The sequence below is a fragment of the Corythoichthys intestinalis genome, chromosome 12 (genome assembly GCF_030265065.1).
Source record: "Corythoichthys intestinalis isolate RoL2023-P3 chromosome 12, ASM3026506v1, whole genome shotgun sequence".
Lineage (NCBI taxonomy): Eukaryota > Metazoa > Chordata > Actinopteri > Syngnathiformes > Syngnathidae > Corythoichthys > Corythoichthys intestinalis.
This window is the reverse complement of record NC_080406.1, coordinates 393,018-414,261: the sequence shown is the minus strand read 5'-3', so window position 1 is coordinate 414,261 and position 21,244 is coordinate 393,018. Positions and strand designations below refer to the sequence as shown.

At 46.8% G+C, this 21,244-nt stretch overlaps 1 protein-coding gene across 3 annotated transcripts; it reads right to left on the bottom strand.

Moving 5' to 3' along the window:
• Positions 1–2,757: 2,757 nt before the first annotated feature.
• Positions 2,758–16,993, bottom strand: pde1a (phosphodiesterase 1A, calmodulin-dependent). Of its 3 annotated transcripts, XM_057851561.1 has the most exons (15): positions 16,330–16,986; positions 14,894–14,920; positions 14,260–14,373; positions 14,014–14,196; positions 13,271–13,337; positions 9,622–9,738; positions 9,301–9,441; positions 9,112–9,212; positions 8,457–8,582; positions 4,558–4,659; positions 4,379–4,499; positions 4,220–4,301; positions 3,871–4,158; positions 3,194–3,337; positions 2,758–3,116 (listed from the first exon to the last, which is right to left on the bottom strand). In XM_057851561.1, the coding sequence occupies exons 1-15, from the start codon at positions 16,641–16,643 to the stop codon at positions 3,061–3,063; spliced, it is 1,983 nt and encodes a 660-aa protein (XP_057707544.1). In that variant the 5' UTR covers positions 16,644–16,986; the 3' UTR covers positions 2,758–3,060. The 3 variants fall into 3 exon arrangements, with proteins under 3 accessions (XP_057707544.1, XP_057707545.1, XP_057707546.1); XM_057851562.1 differs by lacking the exon at positions 14,894–14,920 and having other exon boundaries at positions 16,330–16,988; XM_057851563.1 differs by lacking the exon at positions 2,758–3,116 and having other exon boundaries at positions 3,205–3,667; positions 16,330–16,993.
• Positions 16,994–21,244: the final 4,251 nt, after the last annotated feature.

Below are 21,244 nucleotides of genomic sequence, written 5' to 3'. Positions count from 1 at the left end.
TTTCCCTAGCTGAGTGGTAGCTTGGCCCGGCAGCCAAATGCGCTCAAACGTCAGCGTCATTAAAAATGATCATAATAAATTTGCATACCTTCTATGAAAAGGGCGCTACAGAGCAGTGACGTGCGGTGAGGTTCATGGTTGGTGAGGCACTGACTCCTTTAGTGTCAGATTTCCAAATATATAAACCAAAAAGGGTAGCTTATTCAATTGGCTACTGGTTATTTCATATCTCGTCAGCATTCTTCACAAAACACGCACACACGGTACATATTATCAATACGTAAAAGTACGAAAATAACATGCATTTGCTCTACACCCTCAATGTGTTGGCCGTCGCAATTCTATAATTCACGCAACATAAATGAGAGTAAAGAGTGGTGTACAAAACCACAGAATTCAATTCTGACCTTTAGTGAAATATTCAGTTGTTTTTAAAACTTTTAATTCTAATACTTTAATCAATTGATTACAGATTGCTAAACAAAAAGTGTGAAAAGAAAAACAAAGTATATTTTATTTAAGGCCAAAATTTGGTTTTTAAATATTCTATTGTATTTTTCTTAGTCTCAGCTTTTTTTTTTTTTTTTTTCATAAGATTGAAATGAAAACTGTTTGTGGTCTTGCGCCTGTCCTTCACCACAAAAACCGCAGTTACTTTGGAAGGGCATAGGTTTGGTCTCAACATTCGTAGGGACGATATAACAGCATAACCTGCATGTAGGTACACTTTTTGCTGGGGACGGGACATTAATAAGACCAAACAGATTGGATGAAGGGGGCAAAAGGGCCACATTTCTCATGTATATGAACCTAATTAATTAATAGGCAAAATGATCAATGCTAAATAAATCCTTATCTACTGATAATAACTTTTACGTGCATTGGTTCAGATGATACACTGTTTGATTCAAACCTTTGTTTTCAAAAAATACTAAAGAAACATTTTGAAAACTTCCTGAATAAATGTCTGTTTTTTTTATTAGCAAACATAAACATAATGAAAAGAATTCACTTAATAATGGTAGGGTCAATTCTATTCTTACAACATATGGAACTATTGAAAGATCTAAATTCTCTATATAACTGAACATTATATCACGCAAAAAAGATAAGGTTGCTTAAAAGTTGGTGGGGACAATTTTAGCATCCTGAAAAGTTGGTAGTGTTATTTATGTCCCTACCGTCCCTATGCAAACCTACGCCCTTTTTGTAAAAGTCCTCCTTATTTTCCTTTACTTTAAAAAAAAAAGATCTCTCCGCCTGCATGGAGAGGATTGCTTCAATTAGATCGTTCTGTGTTCTATTTGACAAGCCAGAAAACACAAATGTCTAGCTAACCTTTCATCTTTCTCAGCAAAACCATGTAATCGTTCTACATATATGCCACGTTTAGAGGAGCTTACACGCTCATCGTTACCACGAAATGTTAACTCCTGTTTAGCTAGGATGCAGGTTGCATTAATGAGGTCTTTCAAACTCTTTACCTTAGCATTGCGGATGCTACCGTTGAGCTTCCGCTGTTCATCAAAGCCAAATCGATCCTCGAGCTTCCAAAAGTTTTTAAAGCAATCAGGCTTTAAATGTGACTGGTCGAGCTCTCACGTTTGCTAAGGCTTCGTGGTAGTTTTTTAATGTCACAATATCTCGTGTTAGTCCAGACATTGGCACAAGTTGAGAAGAAAAGGCAGGGAAAGCAGCAAAGGCGATTTTTCCAGGGACAGCCACATAGCCAGTCTTTTCGGGTGTACCGGTCCGTTTGAAAAGCGCGAGTTATCTTCTGTCCCGTAGTTTGAAGCAAACCTTTTAGCTCCGGTGTTGTTAATCGCGTCCGCTTTTGACGGAAAGTCCAGTTTCACGTACGCCCCCTTTCAGTGCGGCAGAGTACTATCTGCCGCAACCTGTGCCTTTTCACTGCGGTTTTATTTCCCATCAGCAAAACTAAATATGTCGCTAACAAACATTCAACTTTAAGGGTTAAAGACATTAGCCAGACATTGGAAAATCAGGTCAAATAAACCTATCTGGAAACATTATAATGGCGACATGCAGATGTACGGCAACCAGCACGCACCAATTCCATGTATCAACTCAGTTTGTTATGGATCGCGCATTCAGAGGTGAGGCTTTACTCGTTGCTGCCGCACCTCTCGTTTCATTTCTTTATTGGAACAGGAAATAGGCAAATTCAGCGATTTTGACTATAAAAAACGTTTGAAATGAGTCATACATAAAGAGCAATGGACAAATATTCATATAAATTTGATGCTATCATTATTTTTTTCACCTGCCTGCCCGTCACTGCAACAGAGCCTCAAACCGTCAGTCGGGAAGAAGTTTACCCGTTTCATGGTCTGCCGGCCACTTTTCACGTCGCTTCTTCACTTTCAGGATCTGGTAAAAGTGCAGATTCTTCGCAGTACTTCATATTTTGTCACGGCGTTTCTCATTTGAAAGGAGATGGCCGCTTAAAAGTTTCAACCATAGCTTTGCAAAGCTACGGCGTGTGTACAAGCGACAAGAATGGCGTCAGGTCCAAGATGGACGTTGTCTTTTTTGGTGGAATTGCGGTGACATCATGTGAAAAACCATTTGTTTCATTGAAAAAAAAAAAAAAAAAAAACGTACAATGTTTTTATTTGAACATGTACATTTTGAAACATTAATATATCTTAATTTTTAACAAACATGAAAAAAAAAAGTAAAAAAAAGTCCATTTATAAATGAACTATTTAAAATGAAAAAACGTTTTTTGTTGACGTCCGGATAAAACGACACTAAAGTCACTTGAGAATGTTTATTTCAATTTGAAGACAAAACGTAAACAACATACACGCGCGCACGCACACAGACCGCTCTCTATGTCGGTGTTTTGGTTGCCGTGGCGACGGGACGAGCGACAGAGATCCGACGACAACTCCGCGTGTCCGAAACCCCGCTGGCCGTCCGATGGGTGCTAAGCTAAATGTCAGTCGGACGAGGCGTCGCGTTCGAGGTCGACGGGAAGGAAGAATTCCCCAAAAGCGCCCTTGCGATGGGTCGCCACGGCGACAGTTCACAACGCTAGGCGTTTTCAGGCACTTCCTGGTCCTCTTCTTCCCCCTCTCCTGGCCCCGCCCCTACAAGAGTCACCACGGCAACAGGTGACGGACAGCTAGCTAGCTAGCCGGCTGGCGAGTGTGCGTGCGCGAAATACCGTTCCATCTGGAATGGTCTTCTTCCGTCTGGATGTCAGGTGACTCTCGGTCGTCATCGGGCGAGCCCTGTGATTGGTCGGCCCTACGACTTTTGCTCTTTGACTCCTCCTCCTCCGGGTCTTCTTGCTCCCTATTGGTCAATTCTGCTCAACGTACATAAAAGACACTTTATGTGACTAGTTTGCTGCCACAATTGATCAATTCTATTGGCAGATGACGCGTTTAGAGACATTGTTCAGCTCTAAACAGTACAAATTTGGAACTCGTTGACTTGCTAGACGTCCAATCCATTTCAAGTGGGAGGGTGGTAGACATCCAATCATTTGGCGTCCAATTTCTTTTACTTGTTCATTGGCCCTCCCACTTCAAACCGATCGGATGTCTACTCGTGACAAACTCATTTCCATTTGTTTATTTTGGTCACTTCCTGTTGATTTTGCAGTCAGACGTCCAATCCATTTGAAGCGGCAGGGCTGAAAGCAAATCAAGAGGAAGTCACCCAGACATGACCGCAAGTCACCGAATCACTCTGTTGTGAAATGAAATGAGTTTGTCACTAAAAAATGTAAAAACAACCCCGGCTTTTCTAACAACAATAAAACAAAACACGGCGAGTCGACCGGAGGTAAACATAATCGGAGCTGAATGGACTATGCCGAAATAAAAAAAGACGTACCGTCCACAGAGAGCTCCTTCCACCTGTCCTTGTTGCGCGTAATGACGTCACTCAGGTGCTTCCTGAGCGCGGGCAGGTCGACGGCGGCCAGGGAAAAGTCGCTCCGCCCGCGGTCGCCGCGCCTCTGGACCGACTCCACGGTGACCGAGCCGCTACCCGTCAGGCTGCCGCGGCGGCGGTCGCCCGCCTCGCGCCCTTTCCTCTCCTCCTCCACCAGGGGAGCCATCACTTTCTCCGCCACGTCCACCAGGACGCTGAACGTGGGCTCCACGATAAAGTCGATGAAACCTGACGACCCCCGGCGCGTTACGCTTTCATAATCGGGACGGGTACTCGGAGCGGTTCTTACCGATCTGCGACTGCGCGATGACGGTGGCTTTGCGGTCGCACAGAGGAGAAAAAGGTAGACCCAGGTCGGCTTCTTTGTCCCCCTGACGAATCACAACCCAAGGTAAAAAGCGCTTTCCGATATTTTCGACAACATAGCGGGGATCGGGGGAGAAGGGACCTGTCTGAAGAACTCCTCCATGAGACTGTGCGTCCAGCGGTAGTGCAGCTGCCAGCTTTTGGCCGGGTGGCTGATGTCGGCGGCGTGCAGCATCAGAGAAAGAAGCTTGACCTTGTCCACGCTGAGACAAAGCCGTCACAAACGCGTACGTGCGGATGGGGCCGGCGGGCGAAACCCACCTGTGCGGCTGCGCCGGGATGTTCCTCATGCTCTTGATCTGCTGGAAGTGACACGACATGTCCGTGGACATCACCATCTCGATCACCAGCGCGCGCAGCTCCCTGAAGAAAATGAACAGGTTTTTGTGGGTGCTGTTGGATATGAATTATTGTCAAATTTTGGTGGTTTCTCAATGTGTGAAGTAGGTGAATCCATATTTTAAAAAAAAAAAAAAAAAAAAGTTGTGTTTTCAACACAGTGTTGCCAACTCATCTGACTAAATCTGCCAAGTTTCCAAAAGCTAGCCCGGTATACCAGACGCAATCGCTGTCTGGCTACCGTCTAGCGGATCAAATTCCGAGGGCGGAGCAAGCCACAGCAAACAGACAGCGGAGTGGACCAATCAGCGACGGGCAGATGCGACATTATTAAGGCGACAAGTAATTAGCGTGAGCGGAGCATGGAGAAGTTTATTCAACATGGCTAGCGCGAGCCATGTCGACTGTTATCAATGACTTGTTTCGGTGTGTTTTTGGACTGGTTTTACCGTGGATTGGAACATATTCTCGGCTCTTCCGTTCGCCATCTGTGTTGTTGTAGAGACGACTTAGAGTGACGTTACTCGTTAAGAATACGTCACGCAAATAAACGAATCTGATTGGACGGTTGATTTTGTATCTTGCTCGAGAGGCCGTTAATGGGCTGGGTCCCAGACCATTTCTCACAGTGTTTGAAAAATACAGGGAGAATAGTCTAGCTGTGCCAGGCAATCCTAAAGCCACTTGGCGACTTGTTTTGTGTAACAGCTGTCAAGTTGTCCCGCAATTTTTTGTTTCGCCAGCAAGCGGAGCTGTTGACTCGCTAAAGTTCATTTAACTTTTTACAAGTCATGCAACTTATTATTTTTGTGTGCATTATTTTTATTTTCCTTTTGTCATTTTACAGTGCTTGGAAGTATACTGTTAATAATAATAATTCGTTGAAAGGTTAAACTAAAATTGTTACATTTCTAAGTTGAATTGCAGTGAACGCACAACCAATTAGGTCGCGTCCCGTTTTCCAATGAGGAAGTGAAAGTCCGACGCAGCAAGCTGTAGAATAAGCGGCACTAGCTCGCTCAAGTTGCAAGCAATATATAAGCTAAATAAGTCAAGTAGACTTCCCTGTTTGTTCATGAGCAGGCCAAAGTGGTATGTATATTCTCATTTGCGTTTTATATTTTGTATATGTTCGTTTATTCAATTGTACATCACTTCAATGTATCACCAGTTCTACGGTGGGTCTGTGGTGAAAGCAAGACTACATGCAAATGGTTAATTACAGTGCTGGCACACCTGAAATTATGTCAGATAATACTTAGTTTTTCTCAGAAAATGATTGCAATTACAAATGCTTTGGTAGTAATATCTTCACTTATTGTGCTTGCACTGGAAAAAAAAAAAAATAATAATTATCATTTTACACATAACTCCAAAAATGGGCTGGACAAAAGTATTGGCACCCTTTGAAAAATCATGTGATGCGTCTCTGATTTGTGTCATTAACAGCACCTGTTACTTACCTGTGGTGGCAATAACGAAATCACACTTGTAGCCACTTATAAAGGATTAAAGTTGACTCGACCTCTGTCCTTGTGTGTACCACATTGAGCATGGAGAAAAGAAAGAAGACCAAAGAACTGTCTGAGGACTTTGAGAAGCAAATTTGTCATGCAATCTCAAGGCTCCGAAGACCTGAACGTTCCTGTGTCCACCGTGCGCAGTGTCATCAACAAGTCTAAAGCCCACGGCACTGTGATTTCAACGAAAGATTGTGCGGATGGTGGATCAAGAACCTCGACTACCATCCAAACAGGTTCAAGCTGCCCCGCAGTCCGAGGGTACGACAGTGTCAACCCGTACCATCCGTCGGTGTCCGAAAGAAAAGGGACTCTACCCAGGAAGACCCCACTTCTGACCCAGAGACATACAAAAGCCAGATTGGAGTGTGCCAAATCTTACCTGAGAAAGCGTTTTGGAAGAATGTTCTCTGGTCAGATGAGACAAAAGTAAAGCTTTTTGGGAAAAGGCATCAACACAGAGTTTACTGGGAGAAAAAAACAAGGTCTTCAAAAAAAGAACACGGTCCCCACAGTTAAACATGGCCGATTTTCCCTGATGTTTTGGGGTTGCCTTGCTGCCTCTGGCACTGGCCTGCTTGACCGTGTGCATGACATTGACCCAAAAAGCACTTCGAAAAGCACTTTTGAGAGAAAGCACTGTAGACTTCTAAAGTGACCAGCAATGTGTCAAGACCCCAATCCCATAGAACACCTGGAAAGATCTGAAAATGGCGGTTTGGAGAAGGCAACCTTCAAATCTCAAGGAGACCTGGAGAAGTTGGCCAAAGAAGAATGGTCTAGCATTGTAGGAAACTCATTGATAGATACCGGAAGCGGTTGTTCGCCGTTATTTTGTCTAAAGGTTGTGCTGCCAGGTTTTTTTTTTTTTTCATTGCAAGCAAAATTAAGTGAAGATATTACAACCAAAGCATTTGTAATTGCAATCATTTTCTGGGAGAAATGAAGCATTATCTAACAGAATCGGAGGGTTGCCAATAGAGCTGAAACGAGTACTCGAGTAACTCGAGTTTAAAAACTGATCCGAGTCATTTTATTCACCTCGAGTAATCGTTTATTTTGACAGCTCTAAGCATCACGTTTTGCTAGGACTACTTTTAATGCGGGACAACGCGCTGTCACGTGCGGAGAGGAAGAAGGAAAAAAAAAAAACTTACCGCAGCCGACAGCCGCCACAAACGACGCCGACGTTGCTAAATACTAGCCCGCACAATGCTACATTGGTAACAGGTAGCGTCTGGTGCGTCTCATAGAGATCACATGTATGTTGAACTACATGCGAATTGACAAACTCGGCCGCGTCTGGGCAGCGTTTGTAAACAGCCGCCATCTTAAAGCAGTACAGCGCTAATAAAGAGCGCTAAGTGCTAATAAATAAGATTAACGTTACTGTCACTACTAGCTCACGTAACGTTAGCCCTGCGGAGGGCTAGGTTTCAATTAATTATGACCACTGTCGATGCGTGGCTAACGTATCTTACATACAGGCTTTAACATAACATAGCATTGTGGAGTGATGAGGGTGTAAAATAAAAACTTAATCATGCTAACTATCAATTTTAGCTCAGTAGTCCTTGCTGGATAAAACACCAAGTAGCACTGGTCCCTAATGTGCTCCAATACAGCATGTATCATACATTTATTTTGAACACTGCAAAAACTCAAAATCCTATCAGGACTTACAGTTTAGACTAACTTCAAACTTAACTAGAACTTAAAAATGGCTTGACACAAAGAGAAATTCAATTGAAACACGTGGGGAAAAAATCCTAACTTTTAAGTGATGTGTGTTATCAAGCGTAACGGCATTTTTAGGTAAGATATACATACATATATATATATATATTTTTTTTTTAATAAGATCTAAAAGTTTTTTGAGTGAAAGCAGTGAATTAGTCTTTTTTTTTTTTAATTCTAGTTACATCTGAGATGCAATTGTTGGCTGTTTTCAACAATATACATCGAAAATAAAGACATTGATTGACTGAAAATGGTTCAAGATTAGATGAAATGTCTTGTTTTCTCATGTATATGTATAATTGCTCTTCACATAAAAATATATTTGTTTTATCCGATTACTCGATTAATCGATAGAATTTTCAGTCGATTACTAAAATGTTCGATAGCTGCAGCCCTAGTTGCCAATACTTTTGGCCAGCAGTGTACGGGTCGTAACGTCATCTAGCGACTTTTAGGATGTCCAAAAGCTACTTTTCTTGCTGGAGAGTCAGCAGCAATGTTTGAACGTTTGGAATGTTCTTTTGCGCGGCCAGAGTGATCCTCAAAGAGGTCATTGTTCACCTCCAGTCGTCCTTGTTGAGGTTGATCAGGATGTTGGTGTCGTCGTCCGCCAGCAGCTTGTAGGCGGCGCTCACGTGGTGGTTCTCCAGCACCGACCGGTCGTTGTACAAGATGGCCACCTCTGACCTGACGCCCAAAAACAAAATAAAAAATGCCATTTCTGGAGAAAGCGAGATGGTAGCTTTGCTTTCGCAGGTAAACCCCTTGGCGGAATCCCAAGTACACTGGCGTCAATGGCACGGACTTACTGGGGCACCGGTTGAATGTTCAAAACTCACAAATTTTGCTCATGAGAAATGAATGGAACGACGAACATGTCACCGGCATCCTATAAGAATTGAATGGGAAAGTTTTCGGACAACTTTGCAAATTCTGTGCCATTCTGAATTTTTTTCATGATGTGAATTGGATACAAATTGCAGGACGTGTTGGGGAAAAATGGTTGAAAAAAACCCAAAGATTCCCCACACAATTCCGCAGATTTCGGTATTTGAACGCTGTCAAAGGGCCAAACGGTTTGGGCCGCGCGGCGCGCCCAACAAACGCCATTCAAAGAAAGGATTCATATTTACGGTTGCTTTTGCGTGACATGCAAAGCTACCGTCAAAAACGGAATGAGGCGCGAGCGAGCCCGACGGCGGCGAGCGCGTCCTACCTGGTGTGGATGTGGAAGTTGTTGGTGGTCCCCGTGTGCTCAAAGTCGTGAATGGCCGCCGCCAACACCATGGCCAGGATCTCCAGTTCGTTCAGCCAGTGCTAAGCGTAAGAAGCCGGCGAGCGAGGGAGCGGTCAGAGCGGCTTTCCGGACTCTGTTTATTCTGTTTTGTGCGCGCGCGGGGGTTACCATGGTTCCCGTGTGCAGCATGAGAAAGTGCGCCGTCTGCGTCACGTCGGCGGCGTGGATCAGGTTGTGGTAAGGATTCTTGTGTTTGCTGTAGCCGCTCTCCAGAGCCTCCACGAACTGGACCAGCGCCGGCACCGGAATCTGAAATAGGCCCAAAAACCGCATGCGCGCCGCTCAAACCTGAGGACGACGACGGATTTAGAGAGCGGCCGAATGCCGCGCGCACAAGAATAAACAGACGTCTGTCCAATTTCCTTCATTCCCACTTGAAATGACTGGACGTCTATAGCGCGCAGATGAAGGAAGGAAAGCAATGCCTACCCTGAACCTGTTGATGAGGTCGTAGCGCGTGAGGAGCTCGTACACCAGGAACTTGAGGGCGTGCTCGCCCGTGCCCTCGTGAAGCAAAAAGACGTCGAAGGACCACTGGTCCACGTTCTAAAACACAGATTCATTTGCAAAAAGGGATCATTTCTTTCTATATTTGTTAACAGTCCATATTCTGGCATCGAGGGGATTTTTAAAAAAAATAAAATCATTTTTAAATGAGATTGAGTCCATCTAGGTCTTTGGGTGGAAAGAGGAACAAGTATTTGAAATGGCTCAAAGGCATAGATACACATGGGCATGAATGACATTTCTAATTTCCTCCTTTATATTTTTGAAATTCATTATTTCTTAAACTTCTTTTTAAAAAAGGGTTACCCCTTTTCACTTGATGAATGTGCCACCCTTCCCATCAAACACACGTTTGATTGGCTGATGACTTGACCCACTCACGCAGCCCCGACAGAAATACATGTCAACAACATGCCACCTCCTTCAAAGAGAGGGATACCTTTTTTTCGACTAGCAGCAGCCACTGTAATGCCCCTTTCCCACTGAAACTAGTGGGTCAACGCGCGTTTTTTCCAAGCCGATGCAACCCACTAGCAATTGGCATTTGGCACATTTCCCATTGACAAAAAAAAAAAAGCCGTGCCTTTTAAATTTTTTTTTCACCCGTCTAACCCCCCACCCTTCCTCAGCCGTGCGTAAGGTTACATGACGTCACCACGCTAAGATCAACGTCGACAAGTGCGACCAAATTCATTCAGTTCAAGGAAGTAAACAATGCAGAGCATTATGGAAGCCTCCTTTCCGTTTGTGTTCTCTGTTTTCATGCTTTTTACTGCCCTCAAAATGGTCGAAATGCGGCAAAGGATCAACACTCTGCTTGTGCTGAGGCGACGTGAATTCTTCTTCTTCTACTAGCTTTGTTGTTAGCATCGACGTAACCACGGTTGTGGGGCGTGTTAAATGGGAGGCGACTTGCATGTTGTTATGACGCATCACCTAAGAGCCGATGTCACCACGTAGATTAGGGTGTTGACTGTTGACCCGGGGTTTTGCTTTCACACTGCATGACGATGAGAGCCGAGGTGATTTTAACGCGGGTCGCTTGGCGGGTTGATTGACACGGGTCGCTGCACCTTTCCCACTGCCACCAAAAGCCGATTGTTAGTGGGTTGACACGGGTTTTTGGGCCAGTGGGAAAGGGGTATTTGTCATTTAAAAAGACGGCAATGTCGTGGAATAATTTTGGTCAGTAATATCGTCATTTATTTTGCTTGCAAGAGAATGAAAAATAAACTAAATCATGATCATTTTACACAAAACTCCAAAAATGGGCCGGACAAAAGTATTGGCACCCTCAGCCTAATACTTGGTAGCACAACCTTTGGACAAAAATAACTGCGCACAACCGCTTCCGGTATCCATCAATGAGTTTCTTACAATTCTTCTTTGGCCAACTACCGTATATTTCGGACTTTTTCGGTCGGGTTTTTTTTCATACAGTAATTTGGCTACTCAGGAGCGACTTATGTGTGAAATTATCAACACATTATGATATCATTTCACATGTTATTTTGTTTTTTTGGAGTGACACTGATGGTTCGGTAAACTTGTTAGCATGTTCTTTATGCTATAGTTATCTGAATAACTCTTAATAGCTATGGCCACGTTCGCGTTCTGCCTTTGGCAATGTGTGTTCAATTGTATTGTTGACTTTTTTATATTGAAATGCATGCTTTTAGTTTGTGGCGCTTTCACGCCCACATGGGGGGGGGGGGCACTCGCACTTATTTACATGAAGAGCGCTCACACGCCAGAAGAAGACAGACAGCTGCGCAGCTTTTGAGTGAGAGGGCAACATGGCTGCAAACCTACGTTCATTGTTTGTGCTTGTAAAATAGCTCTACAGAGCCTGTGTGTATCATCTTTTCTGTCGTTGTTGTGTGTTTTCCACTCGCGATCGGACACTTAGAGCCAGTTGCGTGGTGGTTTAAACGATGTGCTAATGCTAGTGAACGCATGCTAACCGTCATTGCTGTAATAGCACCTAATTATCATTTATTTACGTTGACGCGAACGGTATCGAGGATGAAATAGATTCAGCAAATTATACGGACGTCCAGCATGGTCATTTGGGAGTTTAGCTCGCTGTATAGCCAGGACCGAGCCGTAGCGTCCTGGTGATGACAGTATATTTGCCTTTTGTTGTTCATGCACTGTACACTTATTCAGCATGTTGTTCTCTATTGTATTTTTATATTAAATTGCCTTTCAAGATGACATATCTGTTCTATGTGTTGGATTTTATCAAGTAAATTTCCCCCAAAGTTGCGACTTATACTCAGGTGCGACTTATATGTTTTTTTTGGTCTTCGTTTGGCATTTTATGGCTGGTGCAACTTATACTCAGGTGCGACTTGTGGTCCGAAAAATACGGTACTCCAGGTCTGTGAGATTTAAAGGGTGCCATTTTCAGATCTCTCCACAGGTGTTCTATGGGATTACGGTCTGGCCACTTTAGAAGTCTTCAGTGCTTTCTCTCAAACCGTTTTCTAGTACTTTTTGAAGTGTCTTTTGGGTCATTGTCCTACTGGAAGAGCCATGACCTCTGAGGGAGATCCAGCTATCTCACACTGGGCCCTGCTGCAAAATGACTTCATAATGCCATGCACACGGTCAAGCAGTCCAGTTCCAGAGGCTGCAAATCAACCCTAAAACATCAGGGAACCCCTGCCATGTTTGACTGTGGTGACCGTGTTCTTTTCTTTGAAGGCCTTGTTTTTTTCCCAGTAAACTCTGTGTTGATGCCTTTTCCCAAAAAGCTCTACGTTCGTTTCATCTGACCAGAAACCATTCTTCCAAAATGTTTTTGGCTTTCTCAGATAAGTTTTGGCACACTCCAACCTGACTTTTGTATGTCTCTGGGTCAGACACAGGAACATTCAGATCTTCGGAGCTGGACTTGTCGCCTTGAAATTGCCTATGCTTCTTCACAATTTTGCTTCTCAAGTCCTCAGACAGTTCTTTGGTCTTCTTTCCGTGCTCAATGTGGTACACACAAAGACAGAGGTTGAGTCAACTTTAGTCCTTTTTAAGTGGCTGCAAGTGTGATTTAGTGATTGCCACCGGTAAGTAACAGGTGCTGTTAATGACACAAATTAGAGAAGCATCACAAGATTTTTCAAAGGGTGCCAATACTTTTGTTAGGCCCATTTTTGGAGTTGGTGTAAAATGATCATGATTTAGTTTATTTTTCATTCTCTTGCAAGCAAAATAAATGAAGATATTACTACCAAAGCATTTGTAATTGCAATCATTTTCTGGGAGAAATTCAGCATTATCTGACAGAATTGCAGAGGTGACAATACTTTTGGCCAGCAGCGCTTGAAATGGCTTATGGACGCACGTGGGTATGAATGAAAGGTTTTTGATATTCTTTTTTTTTTTTTTTTTAAACTTGGAATTAATGTGATGTATTAGTTTTTTTCAAAGCTGATTGTATTTTCTATATTTACATTTGGAAATTCGGGCATCGAGGGGTTAAAGGTTAAACGGATGGAATTTGTGTGAGGGACAGCGTGACTCAATGCACTCCAGGAGATCCAAACCCCATCCGACCCCCCCCGGGCGTTACCTTGAGTGCCGCGTTTGCCGCCGGGGGGTACGTCAGGCCGGCCATGTTGGACGTCCGTCTATACATCCTGCCGTGCGACCGAGCAGAAGAGAGAGAAAAAGAGATAATACGTCCTTCTCCTCCCAGTTGCCACGGCAACCGCGCCACAAACACACTGCACATTTCACGGCTCGTTAAGCGCGCCGACAACGGACGTCCTTCAGCTCAGGATGCGGCGTCGAGGGACAAGAATTGGCTCCAAAACGACACCGCCTGAATCTCAAACGCACATCGCAAATGTGGCCACTTAGACGTCAGCGGTGCTTGAAAGATGGCGCTTTGGTTTGGTCACTCCTCATTGATTTTCAGATCTGAGGAGGCCACTCTGGGTCTCGACTTTGGTCACTTCCTGTTGATTTAGGGCAACTTTTGGGTCACTTCCTGCTGATTTTAGCTCATGAATGCGGCCTGGGTGACATTTAGGTCTCTTCGTGTTAATTTGGGATCGTTATTTTAACCCAGCCAAAATGAAATGTTACCATCCTCTTTAGTTTGGTCACTTCCTATTGATTCTGGGATATTTTCGCGTTACTTCCTGTTGATTTCGGGTAATTCTGAGTGACTTCCTGTTTAGTTGGCTCTCTTTCTGCTGATTGGGGGACAACTTCTTGCTTAGAGGTCACTTCCTGTTGATTATTTCAAACGGACCAGACATCTAGCGCCGTCCGTAGCAGACAAGAGCGGTATTAGAACGGCGAGCCGACCTCTCGACGAAAATGCCGGCCTGCACGGCGTGGACGATGCTCCGGAAGCGCGGCTTCTCCTCGGGGCGGCGCTTGGCCACGCCCATCTTGCGGCTGAAGGTGCAGGCCAGCCAATCGCGGACCTCCCGGGGCACGGACTCTGCCCGCAGCTCGCTCAGCTCGTCCTCGGGGTCCAGCAGCCGCCTGACGGACGGACGACGCCGTCAGAGAAATACATCGTGACGCGCTTTCGATCGCTCGACTCACTTGGTCTCGTCGGTGTAGACGGCGTCCAACATGGCGGCCGCCAACTGCAGGTTGGCGCGCAGCTGGCGGACGTCAACCACGCCACGGTCCATTTGCTCCATGGCCGCTTTCAGTCTAAGGGACAAAAAAACCCCCCAAAAAAACGGATGAGCGGCGAACGTCAATTCCGCCCGATAAATTCTGCTTGGCTTCATGCTAACTTTGGCGCAGTCCAAATTGCCAGAGACATATAACTTCATGCTAACATAACGTGCTAACACATTGTGCTAGCACAGTCAAACTTGCCGTGGAAATATATATTAAAAAAAAAAAGCATTATAGCTTCATGCTAATGTCAACATTTCTAAGAGATGATTTTAAATGAATGAAATTTTAACTGTCACGTTAATGAAACATGAAAAATGATTGAGTTGGTCATAAAATAATAATGAAGTGGAGCGATGGCCATTTTTTAGCGCAACAGGAATTCAACTTTCTAAGTCGCAGCGCGTCGCAAACAAAGGCATCCCGGCGTTGTCGTGGCAACCAAACGGGATGGAATATGGTTTAGTTTCCATGGCGACAGGCGAGCCGGAGACATTTTCAAGTCAAAGTCGAAACGACTCCGACGGGGACCCTAAAACCGGCGTCTCACCTTTGTGAAGTCCTTTTGTATTTCTGCCTGTAAAAATAAGAAACAATCCATGAATTTTCTTCATCGTCTTTTGCATACGACAGGTGTATCACCCCTGTTTATGAAATGAACATTAGGACACATGACTTAAAAGTATATCAAGTTAGCCACGCTACATCCATACATATTGTGTAAAGTTATGTAAAAAGACAACTTCATTCTTGTCCACTTCTTGTACAGTATGACCTCAGTCTTAATGTAAAGTTTGATGTAACAACTAGCCACGCATACGTAAAGTTAGGACTATCATTTTATAATATCCAAATTTTTGTTTTATAATTTGTTTGGTCGTAGAATTCCCGGCCGGCGGCTTTTCTACAAGTCTAATTGTATCCCCAGATTGACACATAAAAAATAAGATTTCTATTTTCACAAGCGGTGTTGCCGGGCGACTTCTGTGCCACATTTGCCACAGTTTAAAAAAAAAAAAAAAACAGTGAGAGACACTCGAAGCAAACGTGTCTCCCCTCGCTGTTTGTTTCTCACACATTTATGAATTGGCAGCGGGAGGGAGGGAGGGATGTCTAAAAGACTGGTCAGCCTGTCGCGCTCCTTTCCTTCTTTGTTTAATGACAAACAAGATGGCCACCAGCCACACGCCAGGTGTCAGCGGCGGCAAAACACACGCCTGTGGACAAGAAGGACGTAAATGACCAAAGGCGAATTGATGGCGTCAGTCGCCGACGGCCATCTCGGGACAGGAGACTCCATCGGACTCCTTGGCGGTCCGGATGGCTCGGACGTATAGCGCCGTCCGTCAATGGCATCTGATGAGTTCATATATGGAATGTGTTTCTTTCGTGAAGTGTGATGTCATTGGCTGCCATAGAAATCAACAGGAAGTCCAGCAAAATCGTGCCAAGAATCGACAGGAAGTCACCCAGAAACGGGACAAAATCAACAAGAAGTGAAAAAATGTTGATCCGCTGCCAACCCTCCCACTTGAAATGGATTGGACATCGACGAGCGATAGGGTTATTTCAATCCACGGGAGGGGAACCATTTCGATTTTGGTCACACCCTGTTGCTTTTTGCTCATTCTGGCCAACTTTCATTTTGGTCACTTCCTCTTGATTTTGACCGACACGATCCGCCCCCTCGCGCCGGTCCGGAAAGATCGGACGTCAGCCTCCGTCGACTGCGGCCAAGGAGCGGAACTCTTTCGTTGACAACGATAGACGTCCAATCGTCCTTCTGCCGTGAATCGAAATGAATTGGTAGACGCGCGATCCGTACGAGGCGCGGAGGGGGTCGGACGTCCGTCGTCGTCAACGTGTCTGTCGCGTGCTCGCGTGAAAGGCGGTCCCGGCGACGCCGTCCGGTCGCCACGGCGACCGTGCCGCGGCACCATGACATCATCAATAATAGCGGTATGATGTCATGGCATGTTTACTTACATTCCTCGGAGGCGAAGCAGAACCTGACTGTTGTGGTCGTGTTCCTCCTCCCGCGCCTCCTCCTGCAGCAGCTCGTCCATTTGTCGCCGTTCTTCCTGCGCCACAGCGTGGTCCTCCTCCTCCTGCGGTATCTCCTCTTCTTCTTCTTGCTGCACCTCCTCCTCTTCCTCCTCACTTGGATCCTCTCGCTCCATGCTCACAGCCTCCTCCTGTTGCGCGTCCGTCTTCACGTCTGGCGCGCCCTCCTCTTCTTCTGGCTCCTCGACCTCCGCCTCCTCCTCAACTTTCATCCGTTCCTCCTCCCGGGCGTTCATGCGGGCGGAGGCGCTTTGGCGTCCGTCACGCTGCGACGTCGGAGAAAGCGGAGCGGGAAGTTCATGGAGTTCCGGAGCTGCGGCGGCAATGTCTCCTCCGAGCCACGGACGGGAGAAGAAGTGAGCGGAGGCGGCGCGCGGGTACCGAAACTGCCGACTTGCCTACGATCCGACGGGTGGTCCCGGAGTGGATCGCCGTGGCAACGCGGGCAGGAAGCCCAACCAGCAGTGGTGAGGATGGATGGAGAGAGAGAAAAAAAGAGGGCGAGCTGCAGCCCGGCGCATTGGACAGCGTTACCGTGGCAACGCCAAAGCGGCCGTTCGCTAAGAGTGATGGAATCCTGCGGCTCAGACGGCTTCCTCCTTCCCTATCAAGCCATTTCCTCTTTTTCGGTCCTCCTCAAAAAAAAAAAACACTTATTTTGGTAATACTAAAAAAAAAATTTTTTTTTAAATCAACAGGAAGTGACCCAATATCAGCGGGAAGCAAGGGCAAAGGTTTACATAGGGGACATAACACTAGCAACTTTTCAGGATGCTCAAATTGTTCCTACCAACTTTTAAGCAACCTTATTTGCATTATATAATGACTTCAGTTTTATAGGTTGTCTTCCCATGTGTTGGAAGCATAGAACAGACCTTACCATAATGAAGTTAATTATTTTCATTATGTTCAGACTGGAGGTGGGGCTCGAAGGCGAGCACCTGGCGGTCCCCATGGGGCACAACCCGAAAAGGCAACATGGGTTCCCCTTCCCATGGGCTCACCTGCGGGATGGGCCACAGGGATTGGGTGCGTAGGGAGTTGGGCGCCGGCCAAAGGCGGGGGGCCTTGGAGGTCCGACCCCCGGCTGCAGAAGCTAACCCGAGCGGGTGTGTGAGGCAGAGAAGTTCCGACTAGATATAGTGGGACTCTCTTTCACTTACAGCTTGGGTTCTGGTATACCAATCCTATACTTATTGCCCCCCGGCTTGGCGCCTGTACATTGGGGTTTACTCCAGTAGACGAGAGGGTAGCCTCCACCTTCGGGCAGGGGGGACGGGTCCTGACTGTTGTTTACGCTTACGCACTGAGCAGCAGCTCAGAGTACCCACCCTTTTTGGAGTCCTTGGAGGGTGTGCTGGACAGCGTCCCCTCTGGGGACTCCCTCGTTCTCCTGGGGGACTTCCACGCTCACGTGGGCAATGACAGTGAGACCCGGAGGAGCGTGATTGGGAGGAACTCCCCCACCCCGAGCAGAACCCGAGTGGTGTTCTGTTATTGGACTTCTGTGCTCGTCACGGCGTGTCCATAATGAACACCCTGTTCAAACATAGGGGTGTCCATATGTGCACTTGGCACCAGGACACCCTAGGCCGCAGTTCGATGAGCAACTTTGTAATCGTGTTATATATGTTATATTATATATACCCAATAACAGAACACCACTCGGGTTCTGATCGGGGGGGGGGGGGCCTTCCTCCCAATCACGCTCCTCTGGTATGTTTTGGACACTCGGGTGGAGAGATGGGTGGAGCTGTCAACCGATCACCACCTGGTGGCGTGTTGGCTCCGATGGCGGGGGAAGATGCTGGCCAGACCTGGCTGGCCCAAACGTATTGTGAGGGTCTGCTGGGAACGTCTAGCAGAATCCCCTGTCAGAAAGAACTTCCACGCCCACCTCCGGCAGAACTTGTCCCTCGTCCCGGGGGAGGTGGGGGACATTGAGTCCGAGTGGGCCAGGTTCCGCACCCCCATTGTTGAGGCGGCCGATCGGAGCTGCGGCCGTAAGGTAGTCGGTGCCTGTCGTGGCGGCAATCCCCGAACCCGCTAGTGGACACCAAAAGTAAGGGATGCCGTCAAGCTGAAGAAGGAGGCCTATCGGGCCGTTTTGGCCCGTGGGACTCCGGATGCAGCTGACAGGTAGCGGCTGGCCAAGCAGACTTCAGCTTAGGTGGTCGCCGAGGCCAAAACTCGGACATGGGAGGAGTTCTGCGAGACCATGGAAAACAGCTTCGAGGAAATTCTGGTCCACCGTCAGGCGTCTGAGGAGAGGAAAGCAGTGCGCCATTTACACTGTGTTTAGTGAAGATTGGGGACTCCTGACCTTGACTCAGGACGTCTTGAGTCGGTGGGGAGAATACTTCGAAGACCTTCTCAATTCCACCGACACGCCCTCAACGTGGGCTCTTCGATCTCTGGGGTCGAAGTCACTGAGGTGCTTGAAAAGCTCCTTGGTGGCAAGGCCCCGGGGGTCGTTGAGATCCGCCCGGAGTTCCTAAAGGCTCTGAATTTTGTGGGGCTGTCGTGGCTGACATGCCTCTACGACATTACGTGGACATCGGGGACAGTGCCTCTGGAGAGGCAGACAGGGGTGGTGGTCCCCATTTTTAAGGGTGTGTTTCAATTATAGAGGGATCACACTCCTCACCCTATCAGGGGTGCTAGAGACGAGGGTCTGTCGGGAAGTCAAATCTCGCATTCAGGAGGAGCAGTGTGCTTTTCGTCCCAACCGTGGAACAGTAGACCATCTCTACACCCTCGGCAGGGTCCTCGAGGGTGCGTGGGAGTTCGCCCAACCAATAAACATGTGTTTTATCGATCTGGAGAAGGCGTTCAACCGTGTGCCTTCGGGAGTCCTGTGGGGCATGCTCCGGGAGTATGGGGTACCGCCGAGCCTCCTGGTAAGGGCTGTTCAGTCCCTGTACGACCGGTGTCAGGTTGGTCCGCATTGCCGGCAGTAAGTCGAATTCGTGCCCGGTGAGAGTCGGACTCCGCCAAGGCCGCCCTGTGTCACCGATTCTGTTCATACGTTTTATGGGCGCAGAGGAAGCGTTGAGGGGGTCCGGTTTGGTCACCTCAGCATTGCATCTCTGCTTTTTGCAGATGATGTGGTGCTGTTGGCTTCATCAAGCCGTGACCTCCAACTCTCAATGGAGCGGTTCGCAGCCGAGTGTGAAGCGATTGGGATGAAGATCAACACCTCCAAATCCGAGAACGTGGTCCTCCGTTGGAAAAGGGTGGAGTGCCCTCTCCAGGTCGGGGATGAGATCCTTCTCCAAGTGGTGGAGTTCAAGTATCTTGGGGTCTTGTTCGTGAGTGAGGGTAGGAGGGAGCTGGAGATCGACAGGCGGATCGGTGCGGCACCTGCAGTAAGGGCGACTCTGCACCGGTCCGTAGTGAAGAAGCTCTCAATTTACCAGTCGGTCTACGTTCCTACCCTCACCTTTGGTCACGAGCTGTGGGTTGTGACTAAAAGAACAAGATCCCGGATACAAGCGGCCGAAATGACTTTCCTCCGCAGGGTGTCCGGGCTCTCCCTGAGAGTTAGGGTGAGAAGCTTGGTCATCCGGGAGGGACTCAAGCCGCTACTCCTCCGCGTTGAGAGGAGCCGGCAAAGATGGCTGGGGCATCCGGTGTGGATGCCTCCTGGACGCCTCCCCGGAGAGGTGTCCCGGGCACGTCCCGCCGGCAGGAGGCCCCGGGGACGACTCGGGACACGCTGGTGAGACTGTCTCTCGGCTGGCCTGGGAACGCCTCGGGATCCCGCCGGACGAGCTGGTTGAAGTGGCTGGGGAGGGGGAAGTCTGGGCTTTCCTGTTAAAGCTGCTGCCCTCGCGAACCAACCCCACAGCAAGCAGAAGATGATGGATGGATGAATGTTCAGACTTACATTTATTATCATTTGCTGAATGTGCCGGTCCATTTTTTTGCCCCTCAAATGCACGTTTGATTGGCTGATGACTTGAACCCCTCTCGCCACACAGACACACGCACGTACACATGCGCAGCCCTGACAGATTCGTTTCGACAACATGCCGCCTCCTTCGTAGAAGAGGGATATTAAAAGTTTTTTGGGGGGGGGGGGGGGGGGGGCGGCAGCAGCCACTGTAAGTAACCTAAAATAGACGTCAATGTTGAGGAGGTGGAGGAAATCGCCACTAATTTTGCGACTGAAAGTCCGACCTGCATCAGAGTTAGCATAACATTAAACTATGTGAACTTGCGAACCTGCAAAACTACTGCGGTCGGGCCATCCTCCACAAGAAATAACAAAGTCAAGCTAGCTGTCCCACATTTGTATCATGGTCATGCAACACAGCAACTTCAAAGTGCAAGTCCCTTTATTTAAAAAAAAATGGGGAGCTACCCTAGAATGGGTCCACTTCAGGGGGACACTAACATGATAAAAAAATCTGTGAAACAAAATCAAGCATCAGAATTTCATGAGAGTACTTTGGTTCGAGTCTTAGGGTAGTCTAGTATGCCTCAGATGTAGATCAGTCCTTGAACAACTCCGATTTTTTAAAATTCATTTTTTCCTCAAATCTTTTTTTAATAACAATAATTCATTTTGAGTCTAGGGGTGCTCCAGTGTCCCCCAGAAGTGGACCCATTTTTGGATACCTCCCCAGTTTTTTTTTTAATAAAAGGACTGGCACTTCTAAATGTTTTAGTCGTTTTTTAAAACAAGGTTTGACTCGAACATTGAATCACCTGAACCAATAAATATGAAAGTTGGTATAAGTCAAAACAGATTTATTTTGCATTGATCATTTAGCCTATCAATGAATTAGGTTCATATTTGTGAGAAATGTAGCCCTGACCCCAGTTCAATAAT